Genomic DNA, 25,495 nt, shown 5'->3' on the forward strand with positions numbered 1-25,495 from the left:
TTCTCCATGCCCAGCTTGGGAACTGGAAAAAGCTGAGAGCCTTCCTTTATTCCATAGAAACTTCTCCTACTTTGTGAATACTTCTTATAGGAAAGCCTAAAGAACTCTCAAAAGGTTGCTGTTTCAGTGTACAATTGTTCCAGTACTCAAGAGCAGTATATTTCCATTTCCCATTGGACAAATCTGATATTATTCTAAGTCAAGGTGAACATATTGTTCTAAGTCAAGGCGCACAAGGTGCGTTTCTTCACATTCACATTATTATCTTCAGCATTCCTCCCTTGCTCTCTTCCTCAGTGACAGTTTTAGTTTGTAACCCCTCAAGGGGTAAGGCCAGTGCTTGTTTGCATAACTGAATAATGCATTCTGTACTTTTGATGATACTGCATAAATATCAACAAATCTTATAACTGATGTATCTGTGGGAAGTAGAACTTCAGGGATCATTCAGTTTGCAGCTTAAGGGTTAATCTGGTTGTCATTGAGCAAACTGGTCAAAAGGAGGTGGGGTGGAGGTGTTTCTTAGCAACCAGGGAGGTAGCATGATTCTTAGTGAGGTAGCTGTGAGTGCTTGTGTATGTGTCTGGGAGCTTTACTCTGAATATTTAGTTGATTCTAACCCAGTTCTCAACAAGGCCTGCCCCTAAAAGACTAAACCCCTCTGTTTCTTTCTCTTCAAGTCAAATACTGTTTTGTTTAGTTTGCTCTGTGAAATGTTGCCAGAATTCCTCTCTGGGGTCCATTTGCTTTAATTAAGTGATTCTGCTAACTGTATCATCATTCCTATTAAACACAACTCAAACAAAGCCATAATCCACACACAATATAACAAGGCAATTCTCTATACAGTGGAGAGGAAAGACTTGAGAGATCAGGTAAGCACTGGAACAATCCCCTTGTGTATGCATTGGAACTACCCAGACAAAAACCACTAGCACCATTCCTAGCCATGAAAAAATGGTTTCCATCAGCTAAATCATGGCATTGGTTTTGCCTCAGTGATGTTACTAGGCTATCCTAGACTCACTGCTTCTGTAACTTGGAGAAAAATAGCCTGCATTGCAGGTGGAGCTGTGGGTTAAACCACAGAGCCTAGGACTTGCCGATCAGAAGGTAGGCGGTTTGAATCCCTGCGACGGGGTGAGCTCCCGTTGCTCGGTCCCTGCTCCTGCCAACCTAGCAGTTCGAAAGCACGTCAAAGTGCAAGTAGATAAATAGGTACCACTCCAGCGGGAAGGTAAATGGTGTTTCCATGCACTGCTCTGGTTTGCCATAAGCGGCTTAGTCATGCTGGCCACATGACCCGAAAGCTGTACATCGGCTCCCTCGGCCAATAAAGTGAGATGAGTGCTGCAACCCCACAGTTGGTCACGACTGGACCTAATGGTCAGGGGTCCCTTTACCTTTACTGTTGCTCAGCAAGGAGAGATTTGCTTGCCAAGCACCCCTCTTTCCAGCCCCCTACCAGGAATAGACAGACCCATTCCCAGTCAATCACAGTTCTGCATCAGAATTTGACTAATTCTATCCTGACACATTTTCATGTGGATTTTGTGAAGTAGAGTACTACTATCATTATGCATGATAGTAGTCAACCGTGCCTGTGCGAATGCCTATATTAATTGTTCTTGTGATTGTTATTAATAACAACAATAGTTGCTAGCATGATCTGTACACCTCTCTAGTTTCTTGTATTAGAAACTGCTGTCCGTAGTGCTCTGAAAATGCTTTCTATATACGGTGGCCAGTGGTATGGAGAATTTGTCTTACCAGAAAACGTTGATGGAACTGGATATGCATAACCTGGATACGAGTTAACTGAAGGGACATGTGCAAGCGCTGTCATATCCAAGAGGGCAAAGATTTATTCTCTGCAACCATGAAAAGCAAGATTAAATCTAAAGGGTTAAAGTTACATGGGGGTGAATTCTGGCTAAACTTTAGGAGAAACCTATTGATGGTACGTGGGTGGCGCTGTGGGTAAAACCTCAGCGCCTAGGACTTGCCGATCGCATGGTCGGCGGTTTGAATCCCCACGGTGGGGTGCGCTCCCGTCGTTCGGTCCCAGTGCCTGCCAACCTAGCAGTTCGAAAGCACCCCTGGGTGCAAGTAGATAAATAGGGACCGCTTACCAGCGGGAAGGTAAACGGCATTCCGTGTGCTGCGCTGGCTCGCCAGATGCAGCTTGTCACGCTGGCCACGTGACCCGGAAGTGTCTGCGGACAGCGCTGGCTCCTGGCCTATAGAGTGAGATGAGCGCACAACCCTAGAGTCTGGCAAGACTGGCCCATACGGGCAGGGGTACCTTTACCTATATTGATGGTAAGTGCAGTACGGCAATGGAGTCAATGACTATAGAAGTCAACCCAACTCTGAGCTGGTGGTGGCCACAAAATACACTGTGCACCTTTAGTTAAGGCTGTGTGCAGCAAACCATGAATTTCATTGCCCCTGCTTCAATAAGCAAAGCAGGATCAGCCAGTTTGTCTCTCAAAATAAATACAAGTAGAAAAATGCAAGGGGGAGAATGCCTTTGAACACAAACCGAAGGGCTATATATAGACAGCTAAAGATAGTTTCATTTTAAATATTCAGTAAGAACACAGTTGTTCTCCCTCTGAACCTTCGCTTTAAGTTCACCATCCTTTTTTTAGATACACATGTAGAGTCTCCAGACCTGCTTTATTATTTAAGAAGATCTAACAAAGCAGAAAAACAACAAGGAAATTCTCCACTTAAGGAGCTAAAAATAGAAAGAACGCACCAACAGGAAAAAATATGGGATAATTAACTCCGTGTATAAATTGAAGACAATCTAGGTCTGAACTTTTTATGTAATTGAAATCTGTAAGTAATTGTGACATGTAGGACAATAGTTCCAAAGTTCCACCTGCTACTATCGACCGGCAATGCATTTTGTTATGTTTTGTTTGAAATACACATCATTTGAACATAACTCATCACACCATCTAAGCCCAAGGGCAGTGTGGCCAGGTACAACTTGCTTCCTAAAGGCTGCATTCATATCTTCCAAGCTGTTTAAAATTAGTTATAAATGTAGGAGCTGCTTCTCTATTAAAAACAACAACTGCACAATAGATATTCTAAAGTGCTTCACAACCTCTCTCTACACAGAGAAAGAGACAGTCACAGGCCTCCCTCTCTGCCACTGTCACAACTGCAGCAATGCTCCCTCAATGTGCATGAGTTGGATACACACTGAGAAGAATTGTGCATACCAATGTATGAGCATACAGCTGCTCTGTATGGCAACAGACCCTGACTGGGCCAGGGTCAAGTGGAGGAACTCTATATGCACATATAACTCCTCATGTATATTAAATGTGCAGAACTTATGAAAGCATAGCATCAGAACACAGCGGAGGACTGGGCTAAACACATGTCCACACAGCCACATGGCCCTCTCCACAGGTCCCTTCTATGCATGGAAGAGGTTGTGTGAACTTCCATGCTGTTGCTGTGCTAGTTGAGATGCGGGTGCTTCGCATGTGCACCAGTAGATTCCTCACAAGCTAATCATGTGAACTGACTCAGTTGAAAGGTTTGGTATGCGAAGTGATAACACAACTTGTGTCTATACTGTTTGCTTCTGTTTTTTTCATTCATCATTAGTTATATTCCAAATTTTCACACGTTATTTTAATTTCCAAAAGTTTCCCTTCTTGCCTCCGCCAACCAAAGATGCTGCCTCCCTTTAATAATAAATAATTAAATAAACCAAAATAGAATAAAAAATAGCAATGCACATACAGAGTATGAAAATAGCTGAAATACAACAAAGAAACAGTCACCGAGAAAATAATGATACCACATTCAGGGTGATGAATTGAGCAGTGGGTATGATTCCTCAAACAGTTCTTTTCTAGATTTTCTGAAATTTATTTTTCCTTTGCGGTGTGTTAAATAGGGCCTGTTAGTGAGCTGCCAATTATAGGAGTTCTTGTATCCATCCCTTAATGTCTGGTGTGTTTCTGTGAGATTTACAGTATTGCTGTCAGCTTAGCTCTATTGAACCAACTCCCCATTATGGCTTGCTTTGTTTAATAGCTCATTTGCACATACAAGACACCTGATAATGGATATGAATCAGTGAACTGGCTGGTGTTCTATGGGGTGATGTGCCTACAATCAAGCAAGAACAGCTCACTGACAGAAGAACATTTTAAAATGGGATAGCAAAATGTCAGAGAGGTTCATAAACAAGGAAGCAAGTAAAATACATCTCAGAGACATTATATCCGCAACATGTCACTTACAATCTCATTTTTAATTTTCCTGAGGCTGTAATCACACATACCTAGGAGGAAGCCCTGTTAAACTCAATGGAACTTACTTCTGAGTAGACATGCCCAGAGTTTCACTGTGAAGTTTTAACTATGATTTATATAAGTGTTGGAATCAATGTTCAATTATGGAATTGGATTTTTTAAAATGTAGGCTAATGATCCAATTGTCTCTGCTGAGGCAACAGGTCTATAAGACTGAGCACTAGGATCCAGGTCCAGCCCTATCATGAGGCAGAGTGAGGCAGTTGCTTCAAGTGGCAGCTGCTGAGGTGGGGAAAGTAGCTAGGCCAGAGCTGTGAGTTTTTTCTGGGAGAGTCTGAGGCAGAAAAAGCTCCAGAATTAGAGGCAGAAGCTGAAGCAGGAGAGTGGGAGGAGGGGGCCAAGAGACAGAGATGAGTAAGTAAAAAGTCATGGGTGTCTCCTCCTGTTGTGACATGCTCCCCTTCCCCCATCTCCCAGAACCAGAAGAGGGCTGAAATGGGTGGAGCAGTGACAGGCTTCACCAGGTGTAGTCTCCGCTTGCTTGGGAAAAGCCCTGGAGAGGAGGGGACTTAGATGGCTGTGGGGAGGTGAGGACTTTCAGCATCAGCAACTCATTCATGGGGAAAGGCCTACCATGGATGAGCCGCTGTGCTCATTAAGTGTGCTAATGAAAGAGCTAACTCCAAATTTGAATGGTGTGATTCACTGCTGGCCTGCTCTCTGACACATGGTTATGGAGGTTGTCATGACAAGCAGGAGCATTTTAAAATATACCACTGCATTTACAGCTAATTTCAAGGACACAGGATGTGGTTGTTTTTTCTCCAGGCCCTTTTTGTGGCATCCATCAAGGCCATTAGACTCCACAAACATACATATACACCCTCCAATTTCCTTCAGCACAGAATCCATTGCTGAGGGTTTTCTCTTTTGGAGCCCTAGTGCTCTCAATTTTCTCTTCAAACAACACAGGTCATAAGATATCAAATGGAAAACAACTGGATAAGATAATGCTCCCTGCGAGTTTCACCTCAGTGAGTGCATTATTCTGACATTTAGCCACTTTAAATGTGCTGGAGGTAACCCAAGGGCACATAATAACAACAATGTGGCATCAAATATTATTTGATAAATGCATTTCTTGTCGGCATCTATCTGATACGATGGTAATGGGGAGAAGATTTATGGACAGCTAGTCTCCTAGGTACTTTTATTTTTCTTCAGTTCAACAAACACTCTTTGACTCCTCCACAGTAATTGCCTCAGGGCTGCAAGAATATTTTATCTTTAAACATCTTTATAACAGCAGAGGGGCAATGGGATTCTTCCTCGATAAAGATTCAGGAAAAGGAAACCTTCCAGAATTATATCAGACATTTCTCCAGCAGCAGCTTGAGTGGCCTTCTAGGTTAGGAAGACAGTCTCCTCCATGTAAATCAGGGTTGTGGAATCTGTGGCACTTTATATGTTGCTGGGGAACAACTCCCATCATCTCTGGTCCTTGGCCATGTTGACTTGGGCGGATGAAAGTTGGAATTCAACAAGAAGGGCCATGCATTTCCCAGCCTTGATGTAAGTGGACAATGTTTTTTTCCATATATCTCTTTGTGTAAAACACCAGCTTCTAAAAGGGCACATGTTAGGCCATCGTACGGACGCTTAGTGTGCCACCACCATATTTTTAAGGCTATACACGCCATGTACCACATAGAGTCTTAAAAATTATGTGGTGGCATGGAGAAAATTGCCTCAACTGCATATTGAGCCACCACAATGGAGTCTCATCATCACGTGATAATAGTTGTGGAGCACTTTAATGTAGATTCGACACAGTTGCCATAATATGCAGTGGTTCTCTGCTTTTTAAAATTATTTTAATGATAATTCACCATGTCTTTGCTATTTGATAGTTTGTTGCTTTTAAAGAACATGGAGAATGTTGCAGTAGCTTATTCTAGTCATCTATTTCCATTTGGAAGACAAAAGCAATTTGTCTGAGGCGGGAACTTTCAATGCTCTTTTTATGCTGGTTCTCCTTTGTTTGCATTGTTGGTAAATATGTTTGTTACCAGTGAAGATTTAATACTTATTTCAAAGAGCAATCCCTAAGGATATGCAAATCTAAAACAGGTTCCACATAGTAGTTGGCAGCATTTCCAGGAACAATGCATGAAGGCCAGTCCATTCAATAGGTCTTGGGAGCAGGAACTGGACTGGTTCTATGACTGTGACATAAAAAATAAAACCTAAAAGATATAAAGTTGCTGCTTTTGCAGGCTGTGCTGCCAAGAACTGCAACAGGTTTGGGTTATAGTGATTGCAATGTTTTGTTTGGGTTTTTTTAATGCTATTGAGCTCAATATTTGTTGTTGGAAAAGTTGGATTCAAATATTAAATCAACTCAATTCAGCTAGCTGATTCAGAATAAGGGCTCAAAATTACCAGCTTTTTCTTCACAAAAGATTAGGCTATAGAGAACCTAAACAGGTTAAGCAGAGGATAGAAACAGCACTTGGATGTGTAGAGTTGGATAATTGCAAGTATTGGTCTCTGGAAGGGACAAATCACATGGATCTCAAAGCTTCATCTGGGATGCCCAAGTGTCCTACTTTACAGAGGATAGTTCACTATGAGAAGGGTTGTCAGTCCTCCTTTTGAGGAGCTATCAAGGTCAGTTTGAAGATGAAAACCTTAAGAAGGGTGAACAAGGTACAGTCGTACCTTGGTTTTCAAACACCCTAGTTATCGAACATTTTGGAAACCTGGAAGTGACTGTTCCTGTTTTCAAACGTTATTTTGGAAGCTGAACGTCCAACAGGGCTTCCACGACTTCCAACATAAAATTATGCCAATTTGATTTAGATACACACTTTCATAGACTCATAGAATTGTAGAGTTGAAAGGGACCACGAGGATCACCTAATCTTTCACCCAACATGTGGCTCAAACGCCCAACCCTGAGATTAAAAGTCTCTTGCTTTACCGACTGAGCTAGCCCTCAGCTTCCGTATCGTCCTCCTTTTTCTTTTTTTCCCTTTTTTTGTCATACTTAAGTGACAAGCCTAGCTTAGACTGAAAACACTTAAGAAAAAAAACACTGGTGAATACTCATGTTGCAGGTATTTGTTTGCTTATATACATTTTAGGCTGATTCTCCACCCGGAGACCTTCAAAGTGAAACGCAAGATAAAAACAGATGAAGTCTAAAATCTGAATAAAGCAAAATAGGTGTAAAATATAGCAAAGATTCAGGAAAACAGCCTCCAACAACAAATACAACAATAAGGCAGAGCAGCAACAAATCATTCAAAACCAAAGGTCTTTAAGAGCATTAGAAGGCCCATAGCATGGAGTTCACAAAGAAAGGAGGTTCCACAACCTAGATGCTACTGCCAAGAAAGTGCTGTCCTGTGTCACTGTCCACATCTCTGATGGAAGCGAAACATGAAAGCTGAAGATCTTTACAAGGAGGCTCATATGGGTGAAGAAGGAAGGGATGTTGCTCAGTGGTAGATGTCAGGTTCAGTCCCTGACATCTCCACATAGGTCTGGGAAAAGACTCTGGTCTGAAATCTCAGCACGCTGCCGCAAGTCACTGTCAACAATGCTGAACTGGATGAACCAACGGGCTGCTTTGATATTAGGCATCATCCAATGTTTCCATATAAGTGAGTCCTTTTAGGGAGTTTGCTCTATGGACCTGGCTAAGGTTAGCACTGAGAAGATCATCGTACACTGTGCTTCAGAGATATTTGAGCTGTAATATGAGAAATAAAACCATTCACATTTTGGGTGGGAACAGAATGCAAATGAGCATCCGGAAGAAGAAGAGGAAGAGGAGGAGGAGGAGGAGAAAGAGGAGGAGGAGTTTGGATTTGATATCCCACTTTATCACTACCCTAGGGCGTTTCAAAGCGGCTAACAATCTCCTTTCCCTTCCTCCCCCACAACAAACACTCTGTGAGGTGAGTGGTGCTGAGAGACTTCAAAGAAGTGTGACTAACCCAAAGTCATTCAGCAGCTGCATGTGGAGGAGCGGGGACGCGAACCCGGTTCACCAGATTACGAGTCTATCGCTCTTAACCACTACACCACACTGGATCTTAAGAATCAGAATTAATGGTGGTGTGTGAGAGAAATAACAAACTTCACATGGTACAGGCTACCTCCTGCCCAGGTGTATATTGAGGAGGGAATTGCATATTTCCGCTCTGGACATGAAACCATTGCATGAATCACTATCTCAACTTCTCAAAACAATATGCCAGGTTTCCTTTTTAAAACAGGCTAAACAATAGATTGCAGAGATTTGCTCCAATATAACATTAAGGCATAAGCAGCTGTTAAGGCATACTGAAGTGACAAAAATATTCTTTAACTGAATGGGACAGAGGCTCTCATACAATCCACTTCCTTTTGCATTGCTTGTTAGAACAAACTGGCTAATTGCAGTCATCTTCCAAATTGCAAGTATGTGTGTGGGTGTAGAGAGGAGTATTACACCAAGAAACATTTTGCACTCTGTTTTTCCAGAAAATAAAAAAAACACACATCTTAATTAACCACGAACCAAACCACATGAACAAAGAAGGCAAAAATGTTTATAAAATATGATGTGATGTAATAAGTAATAATTTAAGAAACTATACATATATACTAATCCAAAATATCAATATACAATAAATAGCACTGATGACCTCAACAACATTACAGTGTGGTGCATATATATGAGAAAGTGAGGCTGTGCTGTTATAAGTCCTGAGCATGTTTATCTCAAAGGTTCTTCTTCAGAGGATTTTTTTTGTTTTTCTTCCCACTTTTGACATCTAATCCAAATGGTAGATAGAACAACAACACTCAAGTGACTTTATTGACTGTACCTCACCAGCAGAAAGTTTTCCCTGTGGTGGGAAATGGGACATGGAACTCCTGCTTTCTGAAAACTGCCAAATACTATGCATACTTGACACTTGCTGGAATATTATGCTTTAGAGAAATATCTGCCAACTCTCTCCTTTTGTTTCCTGCGGTGGATGGACCTTGATTACTCAGCCTTCCCTTCTTATTAATATTGCTGCTCTTATTTGTACTTAAGGTGGAGTTGTATTGAGTATGTTACTAGAATATGTTTTGTTTAAGGTGTTTAAGCATGCAATAAATTTTATTTAAGTTGTTTTGTGTTTCTCTGATACTAGAAAACCAACTCAGACTTCATTACTAATGAATTATAGACTTCATTACTAATGAAACACATATATGAGTTATATGTGTTTAAGTTTGCATGTGTAATTTTAAAGATTTACTTATGCATGTGATAAGATCTATATGATTTAGATTGCTATTCTGGGATATCAATCCATGTCACAACAACAACAACAACCAGTTGGGAATGTTTGAGGCACTATGGGTCATTCATAGGTTACTGTGATTCTTTACAGAACTACACATTCTGCCAATACGGGTAAAGATGATGCACTGACTAGTTATCCCATCATGAAGGAAAGGTGAACCAGGAGCAAGAATCTCGTCTCTTTAAGCTCAGCACAATACTTGGAATATTAAGTGCACACACGTACCAAGGGTTTAAGTCCTGCAGCTGTCACGCATTGTGAAAGCTCAAAGAGGCAATGTCATTTCTTTGGGAAATGTTGCCAGAGATTAGGCAAGTGGGATGATATGGGTGCAACAAAAAAGTTGATGGAGTAAAACAGATTTTCAAAGTTTGCAAGAAGTAGCTGATGCCTCAGCTGTGACTTTCTGTGCGCTCCATTGCCTTCCCAGTATTATCCCTCCGACATTTGTTGCTAGTGCTTCTTCCAATGTCTTCTGCACAGAAAAAATAATGTCAGGCACTTTGCTTTTCTGTCCCTGGTTTGCTTCCAGCCGCATACTGGTTACACTAAATTATGTTTGACAGTTCTTGCACTTGGGCTTTTGCTCCTTATCAGCATAATTGCAATTGCTCCATTGGCAATGGGAATAGGCAGCTTTGATTTGGCACTGTACCCTTGCAACAGAAATCAGGGCGCGGTGCAAGAAGCTTCTTTAAAAGGAACGATGCCCTTCAGGGTTATAAGACAGAATTAAAGGACACAAAGGCAGACTCCTACTGCAGTTACTGCCTGTATGCATGTTTTTAATAGTCCTGCTATTACTGTAAAAGTAATGTACAGTGTGTTGCATCTATAATCACAAAATGGTACCAAGAGGAATAGAAACGCAGGCTGTTGTGAAGCTTATATCACTTTTAAAACATTTATTCTTCCTTTTTCTTCTCACACATAATCAAATTGTGAATTTCTTAGCTCTGGCAGGGGATGAGAAAACTTGCAATTTTGTATATTTTCCTGATTCCCGTTTTAATCTGTTCCTTTTCAGTACCAAAGCAGTCAGGCTGAACTCTGATCCTCTCATTAAAACAGAATGTCTGGAAGCAAACTGAATTAAAATGATACCATTTTGTTCCAGTATATCATTCATCTTCTTGAGGGCTATTTGAAATGTATTTATGGACAGTAGCTCTGGGTTATTTTCTCCTCGCCAACTTTTAAAACTCAAAATACAGAGAAAACTATATCCCTTTTAGTTCATTTGGAACGAAGCTGGAACTGTTATCATTTTAAAGTGGCATAGTTGCAGAGCTGCAATAAATGGTACAGCTACCAATAAGATGAATAAATAATTATAGAAACCAGTGATATGCCCATTCCATAGGTTTGTCTAGGCACATAGAATCCTCATGGATATCAGGGATGAAACCAGTGGGGCAGGCAGCATGGGTGTCTATGAACAGCCCCTGCGCAGGTGTGCCAAGTGGTGGGGGCTGAGGGGTCTTCAGCCCCCACCTCATTTTTACCTCCTCCATGCCAATGTCACGTGGGGAGGAGGAGGCAGAGCGTGGACCCCGGCAGCCCCACTTTGCTTCCCTGATGATGTTGCACTAGGTGGGGGCGGGATGTGTCACATGACACGTAACGTGATGCATCACGTGATGTGCCCCAACAATGTGTGGGGCAAGTCGGCACCCTTGCCCCTGTCTGGTTCCTTTGTTGGGCCTTGGAGGAAGTCAGGGAGTAGTCTACTAGCATAGGATATATCTTCCTGTGCGAAAAATATGGGAGGAGAAAAGTTGTAATAAGTCAACTTCCTTGTGTGGGCTAGTCATCTGATGACTAGAACTCCGCCGGCCACTACACAGTAATGGTCAACAGAAGCCATTATGTTCTTCTGATGAAGATAGAAGATGCAGAGTATTAACAGAAATGGATATGAGGTGGGGACTTTTACAAATGTGTATAGGCAAAGCATATCATGGAAATCAGAAGCTAGTTCTTGTTGCTTTTACATGGCATCTCCCTGGCTATTACATTTACCAGAATCGTCATGCCCAGCTTCTATTATGAAAACTGACACAAGGTGCTCAGAGGAAAGATTAATACCAACAACTGGAGTGGGATGTCTGTGGAGCTAACACACAGGACAGTTGGTCATCAATCCCATGCGAAACAAAATGATGGAACAGCCCATGAGAGCTGAGAATTCCCTGAGGAAAAGCAGAATACAGATTGTATCATACTTTACAATCCCCTTCAAGGATGTTACTCACATTTAAAAATTTGTGACAAAGTGCATGTCCACTGTCACACTTATGCACATGTCTGCTTCAGACAGTATGTAGCATGTCTCCGATTCCTAGCACTCATATGCATGGCAAAACAGATACAAGTGCACTCGTCATACATGCTGTCGTACATGTGCTCTGTATATAGATGTCCTATATGTAAGTGACACCCATAGTTTCCAGATATGTGAAAGGACTATCCAGATCATGTGACCCTCCCAGACTCTGAAATGTAGACTGGACATGTCACACCCGGGCCCAGTCAATGTGTGATTGGCAGCAATCTGAGGGGGCCTACATGAGCACAGATGTAGGTCTCCTTACATGTCAACATAAATCCTGATCAATCAATATGATTGTCTCTGTTGAGGGAGCCCTACATATATTTCTTTATTCCCCTTCAGGCTGATGCCAATCACAGATTGTCTGAAGGGCATGGCTGGTCTGCACATATAGGAGAAAGGCCTATCCCATATATTCTTGATGACACTTTCTTGCATTTGATGCTCACAGGTATAAAACTGAACAGGGCTATAGTAGAGCACATTGCAACAATATTAAGATGCAGGGTAAGTTGCAGTATATAATGCAGGAGAAAGAGTGAAAGAATGGGAGAATTTGATAAGATTGCCATTTTTCTTATAACATCTACTTCCACCCATAAATGTTATTTGTTCTAGATATCCCAACAAAAGTGAGAACTTATCAGTTCATTTTCATGTGCTTTGCTCCTCAAAACTCTTGCTTAAAATTCAGATTTGGTTTGATACTTTTAGGTCAGTTTGTTATGAAGATAATACAAATCTTGAGCTAGCAGCTATAAGTACAGTCTCATAATACCACAAACCATTAGTGTGCTTCCAACTATTTATATTAATTCATTTCCCACAAAGATCCAACTTGCAGAAGATGTGAATTCCAACACAGGGTAACAACCACTCAGGATAGCAGAGGCGCCAGCTTCTCCAGAGGATTGAGGAAGCACAATGCGACATAGTGCAAAGTCCTGGTGTCATGCGCATGATGCCGCGAGGAACCAGGGGCAGAGCTGAACAGCTTCTGAAAACTGAGGGGGCCCAAAACTCTCAAAAAATACATTGGGGGAGGCTGGAACTGCCTTGGCCCCTAGGAGTTGGAATCTATGCAGGATAGAGTCAGACAACTGGCAGCCACATTGCTGTAAAGGGGTGGGTGGAAAGACAGGGCTTAATCCTGAGGCGAAAGGCCAGAGGCACGTTCCTCCACATAAGGACCACACAGTAAGCTTTAAGACACCATGTGTCTCCCAGGCAGCTAACCATTCTATTCATGACACTCAGTGGATGAAAACAGATACTTTTCCCTCCTGTCTGCAAGCTAACACAGATAAAAGTGCTCTAAAGATCCCCATGTGGTGGCTATAGTACAGTAGTTAACTAGCAGTGGGGTCTTTCATGTGTTAAACCCCTGTGGATGACCCAGTTCTACAAAGATCTCACTCTGAAGTAGTTGCAAATGCAGCAGAGAAGGAAAGTAATCACTTGAATATAAGAGCTTTTGGACAACTGAATACAGAGATGGTGATACAACCTAGAATAACTTGTTCTTAGGGCTGATTAGTACTGTAATTCAAAATCATTGACTTCCTTTCCTTTTTGGTATGCTGGACAAATGCAATCCTATACATGTCTACTCAGCCCAAAAGGAACATAGGGTGCAACTTTACACTGAGTTGGACTTTTGCTCCAACCGGTTCAGAATTGCCTATGCTACAAGTAGCCAATGTGGTAGCCTCCAGATGTTGGACTACAGCACCCATAATCCATGACATTGATCATGCTGCAGTGTATGAAAACCCCACAATATAATCCACTGTTGTTATCCAGCCTCTTGGTGTGGTGGTGCATGTGCATTTTTTTGGGGGGGGGAGGGATGCAGTTAAGCTGTGAAAAGTACACACACAACCATTTGAAATACCACATCTGGTTTTGCATCAAGAACTAAAATCGGTTGATGAAAGACCTACGGTAACATATCTGGTTTACAGCTGCAAGTTCTTTGCATGGTTTAGGACTGGCTTTGGGGAAAGCAGGGGTCTTGTGACTAACAGCTTTGCGGCAGGCAGAAATTGAACATCAAGCTTGCCTAGTATGTAAATACTATTATGTTGAAAGCTTAACCAGTTGACATTCTGTCTGTCGGACATCTTATTATTTATGTGGGGCCACTGATTTATTTTTGGACCCTCCATCCCACCTGCAATTTTTTTTAGCTACAAAGCACCAGCAAATTTGTTTCCTCTTTTATAAGCGCACTGGAGGGCTGAATCCATCTGCAGTGCACTGGGTCCAAAAAAAAATCCCACCAGTTGTGTGGGAGAATGTAATTTTAATGATCATTGCAAAAGCTGTTTGGTACTGGTTGGTTTGTTTTGATGACCAAATAGTTTAAAACAATCAGATTCTATTCTGCAGCAGTGAGTTAAAATGTTGAAGTCACATTTGGAGAAATAAATTTGCACATCTGAAGGTAGAATTTGCATGGGAAATGTGTGAAACCCCGAATTGCTTTGGAAAAGGTTCTTCCCACAACCAACCATTGCTACTGTTAGGAATAGATACAGTGACTACTGCTAGGAATAGATACAGTTACTTCAGCAGTCATTAATTCAATGAATAACTTTCTCCAAAACAGATTCTGACTGCTTCATGAAGTTTTAATTTACATCTGTAATATATTTTTTTAAATCCTAAACAGCTTTGAGCCAGGAATTAAAAGCCAAGGCAGACTGTTCTTCCAGGCACTTATTTCTTCATGCAATAAATTACACGCAATATTTACGTACCTGCCAAGACATGCATTTGAAGTGAGACTAATAGCTGGCATGCTCTCAAAATTTAAAGCAGTACTGAGACACTTTTTAAACAACCCCCTCCCGAATGGAAAATAGCTTTGTATTTAGATTTCAGTATAACCTTTGTTCTAAAGCATAGCTCAACAGGTTCATCCATTTAATAACACTCACTCTATGCATGGCAACAATAGCCTGTTTCACCAAGTGACCTGAACATTTTTCAGCTGTGCTAACCTCTTGTTATATGCTTTTATTGAATTCACCTTCCGTGTGGTATCATTGACAAAGAAGCCACTCAAATCCTCAGATAAATACAAAGGTGGTGTCACTAAACTATGGGAAATCACTGAGAAGCAGTCAGAGCCACTCATACACTAAAAATTTCTTTGCTTTGCTTTCTCAGTGGCTTGGCCTTGGACCAAAACATTATGTTGTGGAAGCAGAAGTACTTTCTGCTCCTGCTGCCCTTAAAACACACACACACACACACTGCAAAAATAAAATAAAATAAAAGAAAGAAAGCTTCTCTAGAGACTAGACAGTATCCTGATTCCCTGGAGACAATGTTTGGGGCACAGGGCTGCAGATGGGTGGGGGATTAATAACGTCACACATACACTATTCATAAGCAGAGGTGGGATTTTTTGTATCCAATGAAAACTAAACTTCCTCAGTACGGAGGATCCAACAGCCTGCAAAGCAGGAATCTTTCACCCAACGTGGGGCTCAAACCCATGACTCTGAGATTAAGAGTCTCATACTCTACCAACTAGGGACACGGGTGGCACTGTGGGTTAAACCACAGAGCCTAGGACTTGCCGATCAGAAGGTCGGTGGTTCGAATCTCCACGACAGGGTGAGCTCCTGTTGCTCAGTCCCAGCTCCTGCCAACCTACCAGTTCGAAAGCATGTCAAAGTGCAAGTAGATAAATAGTTACCGCTCTGGCGGGAAGGTAAATGGTGTTTCCGTGTGCTGCTCTGGTTCGCCAAAAGCGGCTTAGTCATGCTGGCCACATGACCCGGAAGCTATACGCTGGCTCCCTCGGCCAGTAAAGCGAGATGAGTGCCGCAACTCCAGAGTCGTCCGTGACTGGACCTAATGGTCAAGGGTCCCTTTACCTTTACTCTACCAACTGAAAGAAGAAGGAAAAGATGCTCCAGGGGATTGGAGGAACCCTCCAAAATAATATTGGAAGTGGTCCAGGGATGTGGCTGTGACTGACTTCTGAAAAGTCACTTTTGGCTCATTTTTCTAGTGCACAAGCTGCCCACAAAGAAATAGGTCTTTACGTTGGGTGTGGATTTGAATATATAGTACATAGATTTTTCTGGGCAATAAAAAATGAGACTGCTTTGAATAAATTAACTTCCAGTGAAACTGATGAATATATCAACCATCTAATTACAGGAACACATTTCCAGTTGTAGCAATACAAATAAAACATAATCATCTTAGCCATAGGAACAAATTAAAGTCTGCACAGTAGGGAAGGAATTTAAACACAGTCATTTCAAAGCTAGCACTGCCATGCTGACTGGTGCATGAAAAAGTATATATCATAATTTGGCTAACTGCAGTTTTTAATTGCTACAAGCAATAATGTGGCTAAATTAGGTTGCTGGATATGTTCCACAGGTACGAAGTCAAGGGACAGGTGCCAAAATTTGGAAGAGATAGAGATGCTCTTCTAGTCAGCCCAAAGTTTAGTAAACTGCTATTTGAAAGCAACAATATAACTTAAATCAGATTATCCATTTTTACCCAGACCTATCCAGATTTACTCTTAAGCCCCATTGAGTTCAATGGGCTTCGTTTCCAAGCAAGTCTATTTAAAATTGCAGTCTAAGTGGCTTTGCTTATCTTTTTCCAAGTGTTCTTTGGAGTTCAATTATTATTACAATTATGTATTAAATTTTATACCACCCTTCATACAAAGATCACAGGGCAGTTTACAATATCTTAGGCTGCCTTAGATTTAGCCACATCAGGGCTTACCAGTTGCCATAGTAACGATTTGAAGTGTGGCATTGATATCTCATGCTTTCCCCCAAGAAGCTCAGCATGGCATAAATCACTCTCCGCACCACTCTGCAATGGTCATCTGAAGTATGGTGGGGATTTTCTCAATTGTGGTATTAAAGTCTCTTTAATTATGGCTTTCAAAGAAAATTATTGGGTTGAACTTGAAGGTTGTTTCAGTTAAGTTGTTGGCTACTTTAATTCATCCTCACTTGTCAGCTGCATTCTTTTTATTTATTTATTTATTGTTATTAGCAATAATTATAGTCAACTGGCAAAAGACAAGGTATAAAGCTATAGATATATACATATATAACACAGAGCTTCAAAGCCATTCTAGGTTACGTCTACGATCCTTCTTCCAAATAAGCAATAACCTACTCTTTTAATAGGGATGCGGGTGGCACTGTGGGTTAAAGCCTCAGCGCCTAGGACTTGCCGATCGCATGGTCGGTGGTTCGAATCCCCACGGCGGGGTGCGCTCCCGTCGTTCGGTCCCAGCGCCTGCCAACCTAGCAGTTCGAAAGTACCTCTGGGTGCAAGTAGATAAATAGGGACCGCTTACCAGCGGGAATTTAAACGGCATTCCGTGTGCTGCGCTGGCTCGCCAGATGCAGCTTGTCACGCTGGCCACTTGAACCGGACAGCGGACAGTGTCTGCGGACAGTGCTGGCTCCCGGCCTTTAGAGTGAGATGAGTGCACAACCCTAGAGTCTGGCAAGACTGGCCCGAACGGGCAGGGGTACCTTTACCTTTACCTTTACTCCTTTAATAGCTTGGGTTCATGACCAAAAAGGCGAAGGAAGGGGGGGGGGAGGAAATATGGCTAGGCTATAAAACTATTAGTTGAATGGTTACAAGTATTCTCTTTAATGATGTAAACCTTGTGTTAGTGGGACAGAAAGGAATATGTCCCACTAACACAAGGAATCAAATGAGAGTAATAGACCGGTCTACCTTTTCTCTGCTGAGAAAATAAAACAGAACCCAGAAGTGACAAAATGTTCTTCTCTGTCTTATTCCCCACAGGCAGAAGCTATAACAAAAAGTGCTAATGAAAAAGAACCAAAACAAATAATTAAGATGGGCTCAGGTGGACAACTGGTACCCAGTTCATCTGGACCAACACATTCTCTCAATGATGGCTAGTGAGCCTTGGAGAAACTCAGTACAGGAAGAATCAACATCAGGTAGGAGAGTCACAGGATTGCATTACCATGCTATGCAACAAGTTTTGATAGGACAAGGGTTGTATGATACGTTTATTCCTTCTCTCTAGCAAGATAATCCTTTGAATGTATCAGCTGTTCAATAGTGGAACAGACTGTCTCCGAAGATGGTGGTCTCACCTTTGCAGAAGTTAAGCAGCGGTCAGATGATCATCTGCCAGATTTACTGTAGTTGTATCTGGCACTGTAAGTCTTGCTCTGAGCAGGAGGCTGAACCAAGGACTCTTCCAACTCTAAGATTATATGAATCAATGTGCTAGCAACTGTTCAGGATAGAGCTCAATAGCTGTCCTGCCTCTACATGCAATGACCAAAGGAATTTGTTGGCATTCTATGAGCTTTGACACTAATGCCACAGGATAGTTTTCTAATAATATACAAGGAATGAGTCTTAATTGGACATTGTGGAGAAAAAGTCTGAGCAGGAAGATTGAGGAGGTGATGTGAGGACAGATTGAATTAGCATTAGGACAAAACGTTGAGATCTGTAGTAAGCCAGATACAGATTATAGGCTTTCCACCACGCTGAATGCTTTGAGATGTTATAATTATGTTCTTAATATTCATCAGAAACTGGAAATAGTTATAACTCAGGGCTAGTCAATATTTTTGGGCCTGAGGACTGCATTTACCCTTGGCCAGTCAAGAGTGGGTGTAGCCACCCCACACTCTGTTGCTCATACAGTGGGATCTTGGGTTACAGACGCTTCAGGTTACAGACTCTGCTAACCCAGAAATAGTACCTCAGGTTAAGAACTTTGCTTCAGGATGAGAACAGAAATCGTGCGGCGGCGGCAGTGAGAGGCCCCATTAGCTAAAGTGGTGCTTCAGGTTAAGAACAGTTTCAGGTTAAGAACAGACCTCCAGAACAAAATAAGTTCTTAACCCGAGGTACCAATGTATGTCAAAACTGGAGGTGGTAAATAGAGAGCCAGAAGCAGGTTGTGCATGCAGTAAGGTAAGAAAAACCAGGGTCAAGATAACAGTTGACAGGATTTTAACAAATCCATCTTATTGATCCTCATTGACTATACAAGCTGGAATATATGATCCCAGACAGGCTTTTGTTGTTATTTAAATCAGTGTTGGGGAACTCCCAGTTCATGGACCTGCCAGATTCCTTCAAGCAGTCCATAAGGCTATTTCTAGCAAATTCCACCCCTCCACCAATCATAACTGATCATTTTTATCATTCCAACACTTTCCACACTTCCTTAGGCTTTTATGTATTTTATGGGCATTTAACATATTTTACAGACAATTCTCATTAAGACTAAGGGAGCAGTCAATATAAAAACACATAAAATGTATGGAAAATACATAAAACTACATAAAATACCTTAGAATGCGAAAAATTACCCCACCTACTTTTGCCTTGCCTCTTGTCTCTGGCCCCACCCGTCATCAGAATGCGACCTTGGAAGATTTGCCAGGCTAAAAGAGGTTCCCTACTCCTGATTTAAATCAAAGATGCTTGCGGTTTTCAGACTGAATTTGAGACTAATTGGTAAACAACATATTAAACTGTGATTTATTTATTTTTTTAAAAAATCTCCCATAGCTGAAAGCAACTACCATCTCTTGAAAGGCTACAGAAATTGAAAAGCACAAAGAATCTCACAGATAGTTGGCTGTTTGTCAAAAAGCTCAGGCGGTATTTTTGGATTGAGTGAGGAGCAGAATATCATACTGCAAGTGTTCTTAAGATGTTGGCAGATACAAAGATAGACCGTAGCTGAATGGATAGGAAACTACATATTTTTTTTCCATTGCCTTCATATATCCACATTCATTCTAGACCATTTATTTCCTGGCCTGTTAGACACTAGAGATTTGATGCTTGATAATTTGATACTTGTCTTTAGAATAAATCTAAAGTCTGGGATGAATTTGGGGTGAATATAACGGCTACTTAGGTCAAAGTCCTACTGGGTCCTTATACAGTGGTGCCTCGCAAGACGAAAAGAATCCGTTCCGGGAGTCTTTTCGTCTTGCGGTTTTTTTGTCTTGCGAAGCAAGCCCATTGACGGAGTAGCACTATTAGCGCTATTGGCTAAAAAAGGGCTAAAAACGGCTTTTTGGGGGGGGGATTAGCGGTTTTGCTGCTAAAATGCTTTTAGCAGCTTAGCGATTCAGAATATGGGGTTTTGGAGCAAAAAAAAAAAATTCGATTTTTTTTCATCATTTTTTCTTCTTGCGAAGCAAGCCCATAGGGAAATTCGTCTTGCGAAGCGCCTCTGCAGACGGAAAACCCTTTCGTCCTGTGGGTTTTCTGTCTTGCGAGGCATTCGTCTTGCGGGGCACCACTGTAGTAGGGGAGGGCTGTGATATTCCTCTGGGTAGTTCTTAGCATAACATCAAAGGATCTAATGGGGGTCTCTTTTTGCAGGCAAAATGATACAGGTTCCCTGAACGCAGTCTATCAGCTTTGCATCCACTTCCTGCTGTAATCTGCATTTGTCCAGCTACACGAGCAAAGCAGTTCAGGAGTAGAAACCAGGCAGACTTGCAGAAATGTGATATATTATTATAGAAGAAATAAGAAGTTATAATGAAAAGTACACAACTCCTTTTTAAAGAACTGTGTTGGATTAGCTAGGTCATAGTGGGCTAATTGGATTTGGAAGCTACTTCTGGGTGCTGTTAAAATGGGTTTTCAATCTGTGATGTGGCCTCAGCAATTTTGTACAAAGGCTATTTCTCAGCTCTCTCTCTCTCTCTCCCCCCCCTCTGTGTGTGTGTGTGTGTGTGTGTGTGTCTGCTGGAACAGTATAACGGTTCTGATGTATTTTTGATAGCTGCTGCTTATGTAATTGATAATCTTAATTAGCTAATGTTGTTATCCAAAAATGATATGAAAAACATTAAACTAGTGAGAATGTGCAATAGGCAGTGTGTAGAACTCCCAAAAAGGGCGGCAGCAGGGGGGAACATGTAATATTTTCAGATAAAGGGCCTTCACGTAATAGGGCTTTGCTGAAATCTTAGAAACTAGAGGACATTTAGAACTACAGATAGCTACAGTCCAATCTTTCATCAGAAGCAAGTCCCTTTAAGTCAAATAGGACTTATCCATGGTTAAGTGTACATAGGATTGCATCCTTATAGCATCATCCTATGCACGTGTATTCAGAACTAAGGCCCATGAAGTTGCATCACAGTGCAATCCTACATAAGCATAGCCAGACATTGGTTCTTTGTGGCTTCAGCCCTCTCAATATTTTGAGGCAGGGGTCTAAGCCCCCCCCCCAATATTGAGGGGGCTGCCATCTCGCCCCCCGGGTGAGTGCTACCACGCCGGGTGGGAGGCTCGGAGGGTGATTTTTCTCCCCCTGCTGCAATCACCAGAGTGCCAGCCCACCAGGAGGGAGGCTTGGGGGCGATTTTCACTCTATGTACCCTCCGCTGCGATCACCAGAGTATCCCGGCAGGCACCAGCACGTCCCGGCAGATGTGGCCTGAGGGTGGGGCATTGTGCATGTGACATCATGCACATGCAACAGCCCCCCTCCCACTGTTGGGCCCAACTCGGCACACCTGTCATACTCCCAGGTTTACAGGATATATTGGTATATATTGGTATCTGAAGAAGTGTGCATGCACACGAAAGCTTATACCAAGAACAAACTTAGTTGGTCTCTAAGGTGCTACTGGACATTTTTTTTATTTTTATATATATTTCAACTGTGTCAGACCAACATGGCTACTTACCTGAATCTAGGATATATTGGTGATTATTGAGACTACAATTCTATGCACACTGACCTGGAAGTAAATCCCATTTAACCCAACAAGACTTACTTCTGAATAAACATAGGTAGGGTTGCACTGCACTTTCTATCTATATAATGAAAGTCATACCAATAATTTGCAGGCCTAAATGCTACAGCCGAAAAGAAGGAAGGAAGGAAGAAGCTTTGGTCAGGGATTGCAGATGTTTTGCAGTACAACACGTTTCAGTCCCAGCCATCATGGCATGATGGGTATCACATAGGGTAACACATTGGCTCCCAATGACCTACACTTTTTTCTTACTCCCTTTCTATAACAGCATTTGCACCTATAAACCATGCTCCCCATTCATACACAATCACATTGAATGGGAAACTGCCTGTTTGCTCTCCTCCATGTTCTCAAGCTGCAATTGAGGATCTCTGCCATGGGTGAGTAGGTGAGAATCTCAGCCATGGATACTGGGGATCCCCAATGGTGTTTTGAATCATCACTGTGTCCTGAATTGGTGTGTATGTTGTAAAAGAACCTGTAGCTTTCACTGAGGTCACGGTCTATTTTGGTCTGGGCAATTAATTGAAGATTTCTGTTCAAGATCTAGCAGCTCATATCACCCAAAAAGGGGGGAGGCTGAGTATTAATTTGTGAATTAAGGAAAATTAGAATTAAAGTGAAGATTTTTGCAAATAATGTTATATTCATTTTTTTCTATAAAAGCAGATTCTCTAGTTCTTTTAATGACATTTTTGCTGATTGAGGATTACTTTCAATGCTATAAAACTGCTAGCTCAACACCGCATACTGAAGAGTTCAATTTTGTGGGATGCGGGTTAATCCATTTTAAATTGCCCTTAATCTTTATTACTAGATTAACAAAATGTATGTTCCCAGTTTCTTACAGATTACATGGACATAATTTGCTGGAATAGAATAGAGCTCCTTAACAAAATCTCCTAATGTGTGCTCTGAACAAAAACCACTAACTGCTACAGGAAGTCTTTGAGTGGGATGAACCCATTTTTGAACACCACTATTTCTATGCTTAACAATAAACTAAGTGCACACCACAACCAGCAACAATACAGAAACTGTACCACGCATTGCTCTAGCATTATACCATAAAGATAGCTAAGATTTTTCATAAGAAAAGTGGCCCTTTTGCAAAGAAGCAAAAAATACCTCATTAACTAACGGCTGATAATGCCCACATGGCAATATTGGCCACAGAAGGGTAATATCTAGCACCGGACAGTGATCCTATTGGCACAAGACACCTCAAAAAGTGAGATTAAAAAAAAGGAAGGACCAGTAAAGGGGATCATTCCAACCATGATAATGGAATTTGGTATAAAAAGAAATCTTTCTTAACTATTGAGAAAACAACCTTGATGCATAGCATTTTAATGCCTTCTAGTTCACCAGCTTTTTAAACCATGTACATGGACGTGAATGATTCATTGCTTCATATGGGGGCAAATCAGCCATGGAATAGAGCAAACCATACCATTCAATACAAAGTGGGATGCCATCTTCCAGGGCCATACACCTACATAGGTCACATGACCCACATGAGATCGCTGCCCCCCAAAAGCATTTTCTTGGGGGGCAAGAGTCAGACCCAAAATTGTGTGAGATCACAGCAGCCATTTTTGCCACCATCCTCTCGTGAGAAAAAATATGGGATGTCCTGTTTTTTCCAGGACAGTTGGTAGGTATGGGAAAACCCATCTGATAGCACCATATCTTGTGTCCAGCTACTCCTGTTGTCTTTCATCAATATTTAGTTTTTGAAAGAACATGTCCTCTGGAAGCTGCTAGGCCAAGATAATGGAATATGATCTTACCCACACAGAAGTCAAAACTGTTGGGTGTAGAGGGTTAACCTTCTATGCCTCGAGCCTGAGAGGTGGGGCTTACAAGGGCAAATCAGCCATGAAATAGAGCAAACCATACCATTCAATACAAAGTGGGATGCCATCTTCCAGGGCCACACACCTACATAGGTCACATGACCCACATGAGATCGTAAGCCAGGACGTGACAAAAGCAGCTTCGAATGCTGTGAGCTGAGTGGAAATCGAAAGCAGTCTGTTAAGATGCTGCAAGCAGAGAGAGAAGATGCAGCTTAACTCTGATGGAAGTTGGAGTTTGTAAATACGCTGTTTTGTACCAATAAAGAGATATTAGGACAGAAGAAATGTTTGGGACTGATTTACTGCTCTTTCGACACACGACCGCTGTGTAACTCTGCTAATTGCTTTACGGCCACACTGCGTAAACAGAAGTTGCAGAAACGCCCAGGGGAAGCTGGGCGCCAACAATAAAGCAATAAAACTAACGAACAAAAACACTGAAGTGCATTGGACACACAAAACTGGAGCATTGGGAGGTTTTTGAGGGTGATGTCCTTTTGATGCTGTTCCATTTCACACCCCACCTTTTACTGAACCAAATTCCGTTGGTTCAAACTTAGGCTACGCAAGCTTTGAGGCAGAAATTCATGCGCGCTCATTCACAGCATATACAAAGAGGCTGAAATGACAGTTCATTTTGCATTCATGAATGGCCTCACTGCCTGCTCCTCCTCTCTATGGTATGCACCCCTCTCTTCTTTACTTTGTTGGCTTTTGCTATGGTTTCATGTCTGCACTGGTGTGAGGAATAATAAAGTTCACCATGGTTCCCATGTTGTTAACCATGGTCAGCACTGGGGCAGACATAATACTATAGTAAAGCCAATAGGAGAAGTGGGGGATTTGTGGTGGAGCAGGGAAAGACTACAATAACCCCACAGCCCACTTCCCATTGCTTAACTACACAAAATCTCCCTACACCAACATGGCTTCATTTTCAGTGGTCAGAGGTTTGCATCGTTATTACGACGTTATGAAGCATTTAAACAATCGCTTGACATCCTTGTCTCAAAACATTTGCAAGTCCTATTTAAAATACCTGGTTTGCTATTCACAGAAATAGTGGGGAAGGTGGAAAGCACTGTATTAGCATTGTTCTTCATTCAAAAACTGTGGACCATTTTCCCCTCTAGTGACTGATACTGTAAATTACAGCTGCTTGAATGCATTTCTAAGCAATTATTTTAATGATTTTCTAAAGACTGAAATTTTGTGAAAAGGTCAGAAGGCAGATTTAACTACAAGCTAAGCCCCAACTGTCTTCTTCCCGAGGGCCCCAAACGTACAGCCACTGGCCTCAAAGAAACCAAGATTTTAAAAATATCTATTGTGGCTTAAAGCAGGGGTCGCCAAACCTTTTGGACCAGTGAGCACATTTCAAATTTTGAGAGAGTTCTGGGGGTACCGGTCAGAAAACAGCTGCTATGAGGAAGGTGGGTAAAGGACCCCCAAATGGTTATGGAGAGTGTGGGGATCCCAAAAAGCCTATATGAACCTAAACATCTGTTTGCTATTGCAGCCTGACAAATGGGTCAGATTACTTTTTTGCTGTTTCAGAGAGTCTATGTCATTTTTTCTCACACACTATATTGCTAAGATTAATAAAGTGTGTATTCCCTCCAGGCTTTTTGTAAGTGAATGTTTGTGTATGTTTTGAACCTTTCCCCCCTTGGATGTTCAGTTGAGGGCATAATATACATGGAAATACCTAATTAAACAACACATCATTGCAAAGTTCAGATAAGCCTCTAATGTTCTGAGGTGATTGAGGCAACAACATCCACTCATGTGGAAAGTAAACCATTAATATACCAGCACTTGAAGAATACAAACAATAATTAGCCGGATGCTTTTGAAC

At 41.7% G+C, this 25,495-nt stretch overlaps 1 protein-coding gene and 1 long non-coding RNA gene across 3 annotated transcripts in view; one reads left to right on the forward strand and one right to left on the reverse strand.

Annotated features, from left to right (window-relative positions):
• LOC310657414 overlaps window positions 1-20,426 on the forward strand; it is a 75,107-nt gene extending 54,681 nt beyond the window's left edge. Inside the window, exons 2-3 of the long non-coding RNA XR_014501761.1 lie at window positions 17,793-17,953; window positions 20,382-20,426. This is a non-coding gene — a long non-coding RNA (uncharacterized lncRNA). The remainder of the gene's footprint in view (window positions 1-17,792; window positions 17,954-20,381) is intronic.
• The window catches only part of MTNR1A (melatonin receptor 1A), a 66,997-nt gene that overhangs the window by 8,113 nt on the left and 33,389 nt on the right, over window positions 1-25,495 (reverse strand). Inside the window, exon 2 of one of the 2 annotated variants that reach the window (XM_083458425.1) lies at window positions 1,771-1,871. The exons of the other annotated variant lie outside the window; for it this stretch is intronic. Coding sequence (XP_083314551.1) covers window positions 1,771-1,846 — 76 coding nt within the window. The 5' untranslated portion in view covers window positions 1,847-1,871. The remainder of the gene's footprint in view (window positions 1-1,770; window positions 1,872-25,495) is intronic. 2 annotated transcript variants of the gene reach the window in all.

The sequence above is a fragment of the Podarcis tiliguerta genome (genome assembly GCF_965153285.1).
Source record: "Podarcis tiliguerta genome assembly, chromosome: 9".
In the NCBI taxonomy this organism is placed as follows: domain Eukaryota; kingdom Metazoa; phylum Chordata; class Lepidosauria; order Squamata; family Lacertidae; genus Podarcis; species Podarcis tiliguerta.